General features: G+C 44.1%; 1 protein-coding gene across 1 annotated transcript; it reads right to left on the bottom strand.

Moving 5' to 3' along the window:
- Positions 1 to 11,426: 11,426 nt before the first annotated feature.
- On the bottom strand, positions 11,427 to 11,981 carry LCE5A (late cornified envelope 5A). The gene has a single exon (XM_009322812.1). It carries the CDS (start codon positions 11,979 to 11,981, stop codon positions 11,427 to 11,429), a length of 555 nt encoding a protein of 184 aa, XP_009321087.1.
- Between the last annotated feature and the right edge of the window lie 4,838 nt (positions 11,982 to 16,819).

Raw genomic sequence — 16,819 nt, 5'->3', positions numbered from 1 at the left:
AAGTGTCCTAGTTCCTGCCTTCAGCAGAGCTACGACTGCAGTTTGTACCAGCAGAGCAGCAGGTGAGGCCTGCGTCAGGGTTAGGTCTTGGACTGGGATATTCCCCTCGCTAGCAAAAGCTGGCGACTAAAACTAAGCAGCTTCCAGAGCCAGCCAGGCAGGCAGAAAGGCAGGGCCCCACCTGCCATGAGGTAAGAAAGGAAGTTGCACGCATGAAGTCACACTATAGGAGAAGAAGATGTGGCCTAAAATTCAGGTGTTCTGTCCTTCAGTTGCCAAACGATTATTAACAGAGAAAGTTACACCACAGCTAGAAACAGCTTCTTATATTTGCAGCCCAGAAATCCCAACTGGTGATGGGTACCAGCTCAGCCTGTTGCAACGATTGCATCTGGAGTGCGTGCTCTGATAAGAGCTCTGGTAAAATGGTGGAGACAGGACAAAGATAGTCCCAAGACAACCAAATATGATGAAATTCACCTCTGTGTGGGACGCGTCGTCTCCGCTGCTGAAAACAATCCTACCATCAGAAATGAGGACTGTTTGACTTGTATCCTGATAGCTCCCTGAGATTTTGAGGATAATAATCAGCGAGGTATTTTCACTCAATAAACTTTTTTTACGTGGAATAATGCTTAGGAAATAAACTGTATACGCTTCAAGCTCCCTTTATTTCACATGCAGATTGAAACATCTTTTCAAATGCCATTCTGGCACCTAAATGAGACCAGTGTCCAAATTCCATTTGGATGTGATAAATCTTGTATACTATTAAAAAATCCTTTTACTTTTCACATGATACATGGAGATAAACTCAGTTCCCTCTTCTGTCACATTTAGATGGGTGGGAGCTGTATCTTCTGTATCATGGAAAATAACATGCATTCAAAATTATTGGTTCTGAAATGAAAGAAGAATGAAATCTATGAAGATCTTCACGGGGAAAAAAAATAAACCTATCCATCACGAGTTTAGAGAATCACAAGAAAGACATTCTAGATAATTCATTGATGAAAAGCAGGTGAAAGAAGTACAGATTAGCCCCCCTGTCTTAAACTACATATACATCCTAAGAAGCGGGGGCATTAGCTGACATGAAAAGACTCAGTTGCATGGGTTGAAGTGGAACCACGCTGGTTGACACCACACCAAGACCCCTGATCTTGATGGGGTCTGCAATGGATGTATTAACCTGAGGGTATGACCTTTATTCACACAGAAAGTTTTTTGTTAAATCGGATTAGTCAGAAAGGGGATTAAAACACATTCTGCACCAAAAGCCTCTCTTCACAATGCCTACGTGTAAAACAAGTCTGTGGAGGAAATGCACAACGGCAGTTGTGAAAGAATGAGCTCATTACCTCGGAGGACTCATTCCCAGAAGGCAGGGCTTTGAAACCATATAAAAGTTCTCAAATCTCCGTGCTCCGCCATCCACTCGACCGTGCTTCTCCCTGTTGACTGGTTGGGTAAGTCAGAGAATACTGATACTTTTTTGTGATGTCTATAATTTTATTTTGCTTAATGTAGGCAGACTCTTTAAAGAAGTGTTTTATTTGATACCTTTGAATATGCAAAAGATTCCTGCAAAGAAGAGAAATGCGGGCATTGGGGTAGGACAACCAGTCTTGGAATGACCCGGCAAGGCAAATTCAGATTGTGTGTAAATCTGAGGACAGTTAAGTGCTAAATTAGACCCTTTCTGAAGAAGAGATTAGATAAAATTATGTTGGTTTAAGTATAACTGATCCTGCCTTCAGGGAAGGAGAAGGTCCAAATGGCCTCCTAAAGCTCCTTCCAAATCTATTTTCTGTGATTCTGCTATTTATAACAAGAATATTTTTAAAACTTCAATTTCATTGAAGAATTTTTTTGTAAAAGAGAGGTTTGGGAGTATGAGTGGCTTTAGGGAGAAGAAGGGTGAAAGTATTCCTAGTCTGCTGTCTCATTCATGCTAACCATGTCAAGAGCAATATATTAATTTGGCTTACGATCTTATCAGGTCCTTATAAAGAAAATAGCAAGAGAAGTGATATTGATCTGGACGATCTAGGAGGATGTAGAAGAGAGGAATGAATTTGCTTTGAAGATACGCTGAGAGGAGTAGGCAACATGGGGAAGGGAGAACGCACTTGCACACTCTCACATGATCTGTGTTGGTGCTAGTCCTGTGTTGAGGGAACTTAAAAATGCCCCTTCCAATCAACACTTCTGTGATTCTAACATTTTATTTGTGCCCTTAGATTATCTTTAGATAAACAGCAACGCAGGCTTTACCAAAGACACAGCAGTGGTCCAGCTGAGCCTGGTGCCTGTCTTCAGCAACCCACAAAACAGAGGCAGTTTCATAAATTGTTAGGAAAACCCATTTGGCGTGTTGCAATTACTGGCCTTGGGAGAAGAAATCCCTCCTGATTATTCTGATTCATGCAAGCTAACATGTATTATTAGTGGCCATGATAATCCAGAAACATGGGGACGCATCAGCACTGCTAATGCTTTCCATGACAGTTGGAAGGACTGTGCCACAGGTAACCTCAAATGATTACATCATCAGAGAAGTCAGAGTGAAACCAGAGCAAGAAGAGGAGTTGGCCTATTGTTAGTGTAAAGACTCTTAATACTACAGAAAGGTATCAGCTTACTGGTGAGGTCCACCTTGAGGCCTTAGCACCTCAGGTTTCTAATTCCAAGTAAAATCTGGAAACCATTTTAAAAGGGGCAAAATCAAATGAAGTATTTCAGTTTTGTCAACATGAAATATCCTGTTGGGCCCAGACATATTTTTCTACTTTTTGATACACCAAACATTTTTAAATGTTTGTCTTCAGCATTCATTATTTTTTTATTATTATTTTGACTTTCTGAAACCGCTATCAAACCAGCAGATCTGTTATTTGCCAGCTCCTCTCATCAATTCCCCAGGACAGAAATGAAAGGGAGTTAACACATTGGGAAGAGCTAAGCAACAGGAGGAAGAGCTCTGAAGTGTAAATCAGCTCCAAGTTCAAAGGAGTGGCTCTACCTCAGTTAGACCTGACAGGGCTGTCCCACATTGCAGAACAGAAAGGAGGAACAAGATAAGACAGAGTCAGAGCAGGAGCTGAAAGGCAGGATGAAAAAGAAATCATAATTCTTTCTGAGCCAACCTGCCTTGGGAAACCAAGGGCAAACGAAGAGAACTTTACTCTTGCAGCTGATTCCTGTTTCTTATAATCATTTCACCCTTATCCCAATGCAGTTCATTTAGCGGACACAATAACACTCTAACATTTCTTTCAGATAATCTTGTTTCCTGCAAAGATGTCTTTGAATCAAATGCAAATCAAGCAGGAAATCACCCTCCCACCTGGCCTGAGCAAAACGATTTCAAAGCAAAGCCAAGAGCCTGTGCCGTGCACTGAGCCGGTCCCATGTCCACAGCAGCAACCTGAAGTCCAAGTCCCAACACCTTGCCCGGAACCAGTCCCAGTAGTAGTGGTACCATGCCCAGAAAAAACAGTGCCATTGCCAACACCGGTGGTGGAACCAGGCAAGGGAGAAACGCCAGTGGTCGTAATACCCAAGTGTCCACCCCAGGAACAGCAGCAGCAACAGCAATGTGAGCTACCACCAGCTTTCCCACCTATACCATGCCCTGAGCCTGTTCCATGCCCCGAAGAGAAATCAGCATACAAAGAGCTGCCTGTGCCAGCCCCTGTTCCGTGCCCTGAACCCACTCCATGTGCCCAAGAACAGCAGCAGTGCAAGGAGACTCCTGTGCCAATCCCTGTTCCATGCCCTGAACCTGCACCGTGTCCTCAGGAGGAGCAGCAATGCAAGGAGATCCCTGTGCCAATCCCTGTTCCATGCCCTGAACCTGCACCATGTCCCCAGGAGAAGCAGGAGTGCAAGGAGATCCCCGTGCCCATGCCGTGCCCTCCAGAGGAGCAGGAGTGCAAGGAGACCCCTGTGCCAATCCCTGTTCCGTGCCCTGAACCTGCACCGTGTCCTCAGGAGGAGCAGCAATGCAAGGAGATCCCTGTGCCAATCCCTGTTCCATGCCCCGAACCTGCACCGTGTCCCCAGGAGAAGCAGGAGTGCAAGGAGATCCCCGTGCCCACGCCGTGCCCTCCAGAGAAGCAGGACTGCAAGGAGAACCCCGTGCCAATCCCTGCTCCCTGCCCTGAGCCAGTGAAATGCTCCCTTCCAGAGAAGTGTCCTCCCATCGAGCAGCAGCAGGTGAAGCAGCCCAACCAGTGGCCACCCATGCAGAAGTAACTTGCAGATGACGAGAGAGAAGATTGCAAACCCAGACCTCCTCTCCCCGTGTCTCACAACCAGAGGTCATTTTCCAACACCCTCTTATTTGCTGCAGAATTTCTGTTAAGAAGCACAGCTTCCAACTCCCCTCCCCAGCTAACGCTAGCATTATCCTATACTAACAGCCATACGCTAACTGACACGTCAGGACTGTCAACAAGGCTTCAAGCGGTGTCGTAGGCATGTGCGTTCAGCTTTCCAGCGGCCTGAATTTCTGCCCTCTCCCAATCATCCCACTGGCTTTTAAAGGCCCAGAGAGAGACCAAAGAGCATGATGGCACGCACGAGCCAGAGCTCATTAAGCTAAATATTCAAACTTAACCCAAATGCAGTTAGGGACCTAGAGCTCATCGTCCAGACCCGCACGCTGCCTCCTGGTTTTCATGCCTTCCTCCCCAGCTCCTTGTACGCTAATGCCATCTCTCACCTTGCATTTAGGGTTTTGCCTATTAATAATAGGATTTGAGGTTTGTGCAGAACCTGCTGCTAAGGGGTTCTGGTCAATGGCAACAAGACTTTCTGAATCATGAATCCATAGTGCTGAATATTTTATGCAATTAGAAAAAAGCCATTTGGCTAGAGGAAATAGATTTTCACAAAAGAGCCATCACCTCTTAATTATCTGCTTAGCTGAATTGGTAGTAATCAGTGCTTTCCTCAGAGAGCTCACCTTGGATTTTCTAGGATGTGTAAAAGAAACAGCTTGAGCTGAGATGATTTATGGAAAATATACAGATGATTAAATCCAATCCAGACATGTTTTGAAATAGATTAACCTCAGGCGTGGCTTCCATCTGTTAGACAGGATAAAGGAGGAAGCATACACAGTGCTGTCTAAATTACACCTTGGAACATGTTTCACCACAGTGTTGTTGCGTATGTGTTTGGTACTTATCTCTAATTATTTTAGGCTGATATTGTATCCAGGATTTATTTCACTGTGAAAATCAACAATAAAAATTACTTTGAATACCAAGTTGTGGAGATTTTTAATAGCTTCTGCTTAAAAAGATGAAAAGGAGCCTCAGCTTGCAACAGTCAGTCATTTTTTAGGCTCAAAGCCGGACGAATCAGGACTCAGAAACTCCGGTGCTCGCAGAGGACCCTGAGTCTGCTGCTCCTCTCCAGGTGCTCAGGTTAGAGAACCTGCAAGAGTCCCTGCACTGTGCCAGTCCACGGGCTGGCCGATACTGAAACACTAACTGCCCTGAAACACCTCTCAGCGAGACACCCCGTCCCAGAGCATGGCACACGGCTCACACCGAGCTGTCCCCATGGCCAGTCTTCCCAATTTAAACATATTCACAGCCACTTTGTGACCTTCAGCAGACATAAGGCACGGGCATGTCTACGAGGCAGGTTGCAAGCACAAGCAAACAAGTTTTTCCCACACTTCATATGAGCCAGGAGCGATGTAATCTCACTAGTTCGGCCCTGTACTTGTTAGATGGGTGTTAGATACATCCAACCTCATCGTCTGATTACAGAATCGCACTGAGACACACAGCTTCTGGTTTGCAGAGCAAGTTTATGTCTGTCTGCCAGACACCAATATCATGTCACTCAACAATTTCTGTATTTATAATTTTCCTCCTCTACTCTGCCATACAGCTGACTGGAAATCAATTAGCCAAGCCAAGTACGCCCTGCTGAGAAACCGAAACATTCTGAATCCTCTTTCTGATTCTTTTAAAACAGAAACTAGTTGTTCTGAGCAAGCCAAAGCTTCCTTTCAGTGTTAAAAGCTTCCAAAGACTATTTTCCTCTCAGCAGTTATAGTATAGTTGAGACTCTAAAACCACAATTAATTGTTTTGATAGACCGACAAGAATACACTTCGGAATATTGTATCTTGCAGAAAACTGAGTTTCCCCAGTTTGCACCAGTTCAGGATGAAGACAACTTGCAAGATTGCCCTGAGATGGGAAGCACATTGATCCTGAGCCGGTTTTGACAGCCAGGCAGCAGCTCTGCCCCAAAGAACCCTGAAATTAAATGGTCTTTCTAGAAACTATGATGATTATTTTATGTCCTGTTTGCTCTAGACATTTCACATTTCTGGTCTACTTGGTCATTATGTTAATAGCTGTAGGTTTCTGGATCTATCCGAAATAAAAATATGGACAAATAATCCCTTGGGAAATCTGGAAGGCAAATGGGCATGGGTCCCTGCGTATGTGTGCCTTATATACAAGTGTATGTTTAAAGGTAATTCTTTGGCTAATAGAAGAAAGCAAAAGGGAATGAATGACACAAGTAAAGTGAAAAAATATCAGGAAGCAAGTAATGAGGTTACTTATGATTTTATTGTAGAATGTCCCAAATTAAAGATCAGAATAAAATGGCCCCACAACTTTTTTTTTTTTTATAGTAGAGGATGAATAAATCCAAGTTAATGAATTGCATCTCTTTGTAAAGCAATTTCTACTTGCAAACAAAGGAGGCGTGATGCAAATTTCTAGCTATTCAGAGAGCAGAGCCAGCAGACAGAAGGACAGCTTGGAAATAAGCATTTGCATCTTCCATGGCACTTTGTGGCTGTTTCTGTTAGTGCTACTTCTGCTTTGGGCATTGCTGCTGCTGCTGCTGCTGCGGGATGGTCTTCACAGGACACTTGGCTTGCCCTTTTGGGGGCTGGCATTGCTCCACACACTTTGGAGGGCACTTTTCCTGGCATTTTGAAGGTATTTGCTGCTGCTGTTTCTGCTGGTGGGAAGACATCTTTGCTAACCCTGGAAGAGAACCAAGGTGCCGTTTCAGTTATTTTAAGCCCTACACATCTCTCCTTTCTGGATATTACAGTTTCAGTCAGTTCTTCAGCTTTGACATCAAACCAACAGTGAAGAGCCTTCAAAAGTTAATCCTACCAGCAAAAACACACCCCACCCCCCCTTGGAAATCCCTGAGGGTGCTGCTGTTCAGACCAAATTTGTGTTGGTGACTCCAGTTTGCTGTAGCTGCCCCATATTGCTTTTCTGGGCTCCCGTCACAGTTAGCCTCTATGGAGATCAGCCACGCTGCCGAGGCCTCAGGGCATAGCTGTATATAAGCATAAATGAATATAAGAGGCAAGCACCGTCCTAACAAAGTTGTGATCCAAACAGGTAAATAGCTACAGAGGCGGAGGGAAAAGAAACAATGAGAGGGGTTTTCCTTCTTTCCCTCTGCTCACTATTTTCTGAACATTTCAGCTTTGACAAGCTAAGAAGCAATACAAATTTTAATGAAAGTATACTTAGTTTAAGGAGAGCCTCAGAGCAATATTTAGACTAGTCAAAGAGGAGCAGAAAGCTAGTGACATTTCAGTATTGCAAATGGTTTTGAAAGAGAAAAATCGTTTGATAACAATCCCTTCTGGCAACAGCCACATCTCCGCTTAGTTCATTGAGAGCCTCAGAGCAGGAGTCATGTCTCTCGCCATTAAATGCAGGTGAACCATCCTCCTGCTCAGTGATGATACGATTTTATACAGAGAAGTGAAACTCAGAGCCCTGGAGATCCAGGAGACTGCAGTGACCAGCCCAGAGCTGCTCAACAGGTGCAAAACAAGCTGCCGGTGGATGCCATCCTTTGGTAGCTGATACTCAATACTCGGTGGTTATTCTTACCAGTTGGGAAAAAAATTATGAGGGTTGACAAGGGTTTGCTGGTCCAAAGAGCCAGCAAGCCATTGTCTGGAGCCTCAGAAAGTCTCAAAATAACATAATATGGCCTTCACCTGTATGGAGGCAAAATTGGCAGGGAGACAACTGAAACTGTTACTAGAGGAAACAAAAGAAAGAAAAATCCCCCTGTCTCCCAAGAACAGAGCACCAGAAACCCTCACCTGTGTAGCTAAATGTGTACAGAAGGACTCACCTGGTATCACCTACTGCTGGAGAAAGGGAAAAAGAAGCCACTCAGGTTAAAGAGCCTCCCAAATGGGAGGCTTTTATATGCTTTCAGAAGTCAGCCCTGGGAGCTGATGACAACAGATTAACTTGATGACCAGAATCTTTCACAACCAGAACCTGCTCCACTGACACCTCCGTACACCTGGACTTCAGTCAAGGTCTGTGAGAGATGCTTCCTCTTTCAGGTGCGGGGGATTTGTTGTTTTTAATGCAAGGCACACCCAATCTGGTAATAACTGGCTAATTTATTAATAATTCATCTTGTCCCGACTCTGGGCAAAGATCCCACAACTGAACTCAGGTTTGAGAGATGGCTCGGATCCGCTCCGGAGTGAGCAGAACATGTTTGCATGAAGTTTAGGTGTTTCCTGAGAGTTTTGCCTGTGATCACCAGGACGGATCTCCAGCTGGCATAAATCCGAGTAGGGTGGAGGAGGTCTGTGTGCTGCATCCCAGCTCCTGGGAAGGGCAGCAGGTCTGTGTTTGGCAGTTTGTGTTTTTGGGTTTTGCTTCTGTCCTTCTCTATTTTCCTCCCCCAAAAGGGGAATGAAACATTTTATATTGCCAAGAAATTAGAAAGCTTTCCCCTTATTTTTTCTTGCACTGTCACGTAGCTTTTCAGTGAAGCAACTGAAACTTCTTTTTTACAAACACTGGGTTTGGCTTGCTGAAGTTGTGGCAGAATTTCTTTTTTTCTGGGGATGGATCCGTGTTTCAGAAAAATGTCGATCCCCTTGAAATTTTTCCAAGGAAGGAACAGAGAAAATGTTTCAACTAAAACATTGTCTTTAGCTCTAATGGAAAAGGTAGTTCAAGCCTCCCTTGAGTATTCCTCAATGCCCCAATTCCTGTGGGGTCACATTCAGCCCTATGAATTACAGTCCAGTCTCCATTACACATGTGTGATACACAGAGAGATGATGGACACGGCTTTCACTGGGTGTAGGAGAGCAGAAGGTGCTAATGGGAGAAACATCACCCCATAGCTTAACATCCCTCACTCATGCCTGATATTACCAGGGGTCTTAATGACCCCGAGGCTGACATGGACCAAAAGTCACTAATTTGTTGTAAATATACAGGAGAATCTCAGCAATGCTCAGGACTAGCCACAGGTGCATAGGAGAGCAGTGTGTCAGGGCTTTTGCAACACATTTTCCTACAGGCACAGGAAGCATGATGAGCGCAACCCAACAGGTCTCTTCTGCCACTTCCTCTGGGGTTTTCAGAGCTGCGTGCTCCCGTTCATGATTACTGCGCCTAGTGCAATGCTCGCAGCAGAGAGGGAGAGAAGAAAAAATTTTAAATGACTAACACAGCTGATAGAGCTGGATGAAGATGCTTGGAAATCAGTCATAGGTGACTAACCTATGGGATGGATCTCATTAGTAGCTGCATATGACTTCCTGACTAAGACTTCTTCCATGCTGAAATTGGGCACTGGACACTACAAAAGACACTACAATGCAAGAGTTCATTGCTGAGTCCCCAGAGGTTTGCATTCAACAGTAGGAATTAGAGGTGCACGTTCCTAGTCTTCCCCCTCCATTTTCGTGCTGTTGAATATCTGGTCCACCTACCCCTGCGTTGTCTATCTGAACTGAAAGGTGTGTTCAGGTGTAGAATTTGTTTGCCTTAGACATGCCTGAGACATGTTTTGCCTATCATTATTCCTGTTTGATGGTGTCACCTTTCAGTGTTGACAGAAATAACACAAAAAGGAATCTACTGTCAAACTCTCTACACCTGCACACAAGGTTTCATTAAAAGCTGCTTTGGTAACAGTGTTTACACACACCTAAATATAACTCTTTTCTTTTCTAGATTAGATGTTCTCCACCCTTGCCATAATGATATGGTAGGTGGATAGCAATTCTCTACATCCCAGACATGGAAATTGTGTGGCCATCATGGAGACAGCGGTAAGCAAGTCATATGCACAGTATGGAAGACAATGGGAGCATTATCTCTGAAACTCAGCATTTAAATGGGTATAACGTCCCTCCAGACAATGGGCCTCCTTCAGTGTCAAAATTATGACTCCGAAAATACAAGATGCATTTATAAGTGAATTAAAATATTATCGTACCTGCCAGACGTTAATGAACCCGAAATGCCAACCACTCTATCAGTCAGGGATGTGACTTCTCCTCGTTGCAGATGGGGAATGGATAGATAAAAAGAGTGAGACCTGCCCAAAGCCACACAAAGTATCTGCAGCAAACCTGGGAACACAGCTGCAATCTTGCAGGGCTCAGACCTGTTCCTGAACCACAAAAAGATTCATCTCCTGAAGCCAAATTCTATATTTAGTCAGTGAGGATCATGGGAAGAATTCATCAAAAATACCGTTTTCATCTCCATCAGAATGTTTTTATGAAACAATTAAAATCCCAGCAAGAACGTTTCAATTCCTTCTTTCTTGGATTTGGGGCTTTCTTCCACTTAAATTCACCTTTTAACAGTTTCTAAGATTTGCCTCCAAAATCCAGAGATATAAAGATCAAAATTCTATCATTAATAAAGGTGAAAATTAAATTTCTATCATTATTTTCAAGTAGGACAAAGCTAATTTTTTTTATATCTGTCAGAAAAGTATTGACCGGATGATGATTTGTTTATGGTTTTAGGAGACATTGCTCCACGTTATAATGCATGCTCTCTCTGTTTACAGCACTGCATTGCAGGCACAAATCCTCCACAACCATAACAGCTTTTAGAAGGAAAGCTAAAGGAAGACGTTCTTGGGTCCAAAGACATGGAAACAGGGAGATGAAAGAAAGACAGAAGACACATTATGCCATCGATGGTCAATTTTTATTGCTACACATAGACATTAAAAGACAAGAGGACATACATTAAAAGACAAGATGAGAATTAAAGAATGGAAGGGGATACATCTTCCAACATCAACTGCTTACAGCACAGCCATTGCTAAATAACTTCCCCAGATGCCCAGCAGAATAATATTGGCCAAATGCAGTTACCAAGAAAAAGGTGCTGAGATAGCAGTAGCAGAAATATCCTAAGAAGCAAAGATATAGGCTGGAAACATTCAGAAAAATAATTTCCAAGACAAAGAGAGCACGGGGTAACCAGGTCGGGAGAGGTCTCAGTACGTCGCGGGTGGGTCTGTAACCTGTTTTTCATTCCGTGGATGCTCATGAGCCTATGGATACTGCAATGCACCGAAACATCAGGGCTGCATGCGAGGCTCATGCATTAAGGCGATTAGCATGGGTGAGAGCAGACCGTGCTGCACGGCTCCAGGCACACCGTCTCGCACGAATCAACGCACTTGGTGGCACACACCTCCACGCATGGGGGTGGGCAGGGCTCCACGCACTGGGTGCAGCACTGGCTGACGCAGGGCTCTGGGCACTGGGTGGTGCAATGGGTTGGGCACTGAGTGGCACATGGCTTTATGCAGACATCGATGCACTTAGGGGGACAGACCTCCACGCACTGGGTGCTGCAGGGCTCAACGCACTGGGTGCTGCAGGGCTCAACGCATGGGGTGCCGCAGGGCTCAACGCACTGGGTGGTGCAGGATGTGGTGCACTGGGTGGCACAAGGCTCCACGCACTGGGTGGCGCAGGATGTGGTGCACTGGGTGGCACAGGGTGTTGGGCAGACCTCCACACACGGTGTGGGGCACGGCTTCACGCAGACACTGCTGCAGGGCTCCACGCACACTGTCTTGCAGGGCTCCACGCACTTGGTGCATTTCTGCACACAAATGGGAGGGGGCAGGCAGGGCTGTTTGCACTGCTCGTAGTAAGACATCCTTCTGAGGTGCTGGTAAAGCTAAAGACAAAGATAAGAAGAGAGATACAAAATCAAGACACTTGTCCTTTCTCCTTAAGCCACAGTTCACAACCTGAGCTCTTGAAACGTATGTAGCAGTTAGCTGTTGGTCTGAGAAAAGGAGTGTTAGAAAAAATTGCACGTGTGAATGATTTGTGGATTCAGACTTATGCAACTAACACTGCCAGATTATTCCTTCCTTTCTTGGGAACCTGCAAACATCACTGTTAGGAAGACTACAGCCATAAACCCTGAATTTTATAGAATTGCACACAGTTAAACTTTGTAGAAGCCGTAACATGAAAATAGTTCATTTTCTTAATTAAATCAGCAGATGTTCCAGGGCCCATCTTTTGCTTATCACTTCTTCAGTTCCTCACACACACCACAGAGCACATCCCCCTTTGCATAGACGTTGAACTGCTAATCCCCAAGGATAAAGCCCAAAGACCAAAAATTCAGATGCTGTTCCAAATCCTCCAGCTGTATATCATGGTACATCACTGGAGTTGTATCAGAGTTAATAGGCCCATCCTTTCATAAAAGAAGGGTTGGCCCGGAGGTTGCAGCTCCTATTTCAATTCATTTCCTCATCTTGACTTCTCCAAGATGTCTCCTGCAGCTTTGCCCTCAGGTATTCTGCAGCTTCCTTCTTCCAGATAATGCATCTTCCCACCCATCTCTTTGGAAGTCCCAAGACTTACTCTGCAGCATCCACTAATTTATTTAATTTCCAGACTTAATGAGGTATGAAAAAATTAATGAAGGTAGAATACGAAGAATGATGAGAGACAGTCGCAGTTTCTGAAGAGGTGACAGGACATTTGCAAGCTACTTAAGGAAGAGCAAACTTTAAACAAGAGTCAAACATCCTCTCCCCCATTCCAGGACAAATCCTGGAACAGTAACACCAGAAGCAAAGCTCTCCTGTGATCAGTAATACAGTCTTTTGACCAGAACAACCGAGTAACACAGCCATCGCATTATTCCCTGATGAATCCAAGAAAGACTTACCCGTTCACCAATGCAGGTGAGGGAGGGAGAAATCAAATGAACTGCTGTGAGCATCAAAATGCAACCTTTTTATATGGCTTGCATGGCGTCATCTCCGGAAACAAGGGAGCCCGGGGGTATGGACACCTGACCACTAACTACCTGAACAGGCTCCACCTATACATGCTTTACATATTTGTTTACATCCTAATTTTTGATGGAAACCTTCTTCCAGGAAAAGCATGTGATCCTGAGCAAATTCTGCTTCCACCTAACACCTGAGTCATGTGGTTCCCAATGGGAATGACACAGTAATTAAAAAAAATCAGGTACCGAATTGATTGCTTTTCAAAGAAGATTTAATATGCTTGGATTTTTTCATCTCCTTATTTCCATAAATGTCTGAATGATACCTTAGGTTTTTTTCAATGCAATAAGAATGGATAGCTGTTATTAGGGAAGATGGACAATTGATCTGATTTACTATGAGAAATATCATGTCTTAATTCTCATGGTAAGAAACATCTAATCCTACAGTGAGCCATCAGCGCTTCTACAAACTGTTGAGGTAGCTGTTTCTCTAACACCTTTTTAACCATTAAATACACGCGACCCGTTCCTCTCCACCCTCTATTAACAACATTCATGCTTGGCAGTGCCAATGGGGACACAAGTCCAGTTACCTTAAGGACCTCTCCGAGCCATTCAGGGCAAAGTAAAGTGGCACACTTTTTGAAGGCACTTTTCACTGCCAGAGCAGTGTAAAGGGTTTCAGTTTAAGTGGAATTTAGGCCTGGGACTCCATATTAGCATATTGAAGCCTTTTCCTGATCATGATATCTCACTCAGCTCCGCAGCACAGAAAATCTTTATTTCTCTGAGAAATTCCAATCACGGAGGTGGAATGTGATCATCAGACTATATTTAGGTGATCAAATTCGCTAATGAGATCACTTACACAAATGCTAAATGGAAAAAGAAAAAAAAAAAACCCACACCAAACCCCAACCCGTTCAGCGTGAGCAGTGCATCCTGTTTACACTGGAAACCAGGAGTCCCGCTGTAGAATTACAGGCATCAGCACTGGTTCCTTTCTAGTGTTTACATGGGGAGACTGGAATTCCTGTCCCAAGCCCATGTGAGCTGATGGATTTGCACTGCTCTTGACATCCTCCCAGCAGCAGCTCATTGTTCATTCAGTCTTTCCACTCCTCTCCCTTTGCTGGACGGACTGGGTGCATCATGTGCGGTTTCTCCCCCCAAGACCCATACCGCTGCACTGGCGGCTTTACAGATGATAGGAGGAAATAAGGACTGGTACAGTGTGGTTTGCTTGTGTTAGACATCTGCTTCAGGGTGCGGAGAAACACCCATGACTGCATCAAATAGAACCTACAGATTGTAAAACGAACAGAGAGCAACTAGCTCAGGTTTAGGTGCCTAATATTTTGCCAGATTAATCTCTCCCCATCTTCTCATCCTAGAGCTAACCCTGCTGGGTAATGCTGAGCAAGAAATTGTCCTCCAGTACTTTTAGGTCCCCTCACAGCAGCAGCCCCCATCACTTATCTTGCTGAGGAGTTTCTCATAGTCCGGTCTGTGCAGTTCTTCATGCTTTCCTAGGGCTCCAGGCTCACCTCTAAAACCAATGCTGAGGACCGGTCCTACGTCTCCTTTTCTGTAGTGGGTTATTGTATACCCTATTGTTATATTTCATTAGCAAGAAATTGTAACGACTTCTAAAAGAAATAGACATTTTAGGAGATATAAATTGATCTGCATTTGTAACATGTGGGAACATCAGAGGGCTGGAGTATTATTCTTAATTGACACTTATTTGTGGATCTCTATTATATTTATGAGCAATTTGGTCATTTGACTAGTCACATTAACTTCAGTGAGTCAGGACCTCACAGCGATATCCTTTTGTGGCCATCCTTCTTTGGCAAAAGAGCTGAAAAGAAGTGGTTTTTTCCCAATCTGACACTTCTGGGATCTATTTAATTAAACGGCACACGTTAAGGTCTCTTGCAGAACCAGAGGCTGGTGTGATGGGTCGCGCTTTGATGAAAAGAGCACGACAGAGCGCAAACCTGAACTAGAATAGGTTCCTGGAGCCCAGGAGGAGAGAGACTCCCCTACCCAGAGGTTTGGCTGGTGCTGCAGAAGAGGAGCCCCCCGAGCACTGTATTCCGGTGCTCAGGAGAATATTTCTGAAAAATTCAGTAAAAAAAGAACATGGTCAACACTTTTGGCTCTAAATAATCCAAGAGAGACTTCATATTTCACCACTAAGAGCTACCAAAGATGGAGGCACATCAAGATTGGAGCCATTTTCCTATGACTGTAAAAATTTTGCCTGCAGACATGAAACACCGCATGGTCACGGAGACATGATTGTTAACGTAAATACAAAACTTCAGGATGTGCAGATGTCATGATTCTTGATGGAAACATCTCAAACTGAAATTTTTCCCTGTGCAACCATTTGGACATGCACCATTTTGGGCTGTTCAACTGTATTTCTGCTAGGAAAAAAAAAAACAACAACTATTTCCTAAACTGCCGAACACTGCTTTAAAAATATGACACCTCTGGATTTCTTTGGATCGCTTGGTTTACCTAAAAGCCTCCTAAGTAAGCTTTCTTCCTCTGCGGCATCCAACACTGGTCAGCATCAGGTATTTCATTTTGCTTATGTGCAGCATCCCATATAGTACACTACCCACATTTTGGTGAGCAAAGCATTTTCATAGAAATGAAGGATTTTCCCCATATTCTCAGCATGGCAAGGCCTTCCCAGCCCACTCTCCTGTACTTTGTTGCAATTAAAGTCTGGGGCTTCATTACAAAACCCAACTTTCCCCTCTCATCATTCCCTACCACAACTACCCGGGGAAGGTGCGAGGGTGTGATCCAGCACCGAGGGCAGCTTCCTGGTGGGGCTGGTCTCCAGGCTGCCGGTCTCTTGCTCCGGCTTTGGAAATCGTCGCATAGCTGAGATGCCAGGAGGCTGAGTATAGACTGCAATTAGCCTCACATGAAAACAAGTGGCTTGTCTAGTCCATGCTCTAGGGACTATTTGATCAAGTAATTAGATCATTACTTCTGGGGCTGAAAGGAACCCAAATATGGCACTATCCGCCTCTTTTCCTGTTTACTCAGGAAGGTGAGTGCTCTGTGAAGAATGATAAGTGAGCATCTGAATGCAATTAAATCTGAAAAAGAGGAACTAGCTGTGGTTATGAAAAAAAAGCCTCGTCTGTTTTATCTTTTGCCTTCAGACTATTGCAGATATTTGCTTTGATTTCCCAATATTTTAGAATGGGAATCTAGCTTTCCTTAGGTTTTTTTACGTTACTGAATAAAACTGTGTCCTGATCTCTGAAGAATACTTTTTAGAGCTCAGAGCACATTGCCTGACAGAGCAAGAACTGTGGGCCCACTATATTTGCTTGTCCTGAACAGCAATTTTCTCCCAAACTGTTGTAACAGTTTCATAGATGTAGTATAAATATTCAGGTGTTCAGGGAGGAAGGATATCTGTTTCTCTTCCTACAGCACAGTCTTGTGATGCTCACCTGGAAACAGTGTCTGCTCTCTGCTAATGGTCTCAGCCTTTTAAAAAAATCTGAGTTTCTATGTTCTTATGAAGGGTTAAATATCATGCAAGCACCATGCCATCAGAAGGATACTACAGAGAAATAGTTTAAGGGAAAATCTTATCTGAATGCCATTTTTTCCACCTACAGTTTCTTATTTCCCAGAAGATTGTTCCATTTGATTTGGGAGCAGAAGCAAAGGAAATTGTTGCTTGCACAGAA

The sequence above is a fragment of the Pygoscelis adeliae genome, unplaced genomic scaffold, assembly GCF_000699105.1.
Source record: "Pygoscelis adeliae isolate BGI_AS28 unplaced genomic scaffold, ASM69910v1 Scaffold494, whole genome shotgun sequence".
In the NCBI taxonomy this organism is placed as follows: Eukaryota; Metazoa; Chordata; class Aves; order Sphenisciformes; family Spheniscidae; genus Pygoscelis; species Pygoscelis adeliae.
This window is presented reverse-complemented; position numbering and strand designations above follow the sequence as displayed.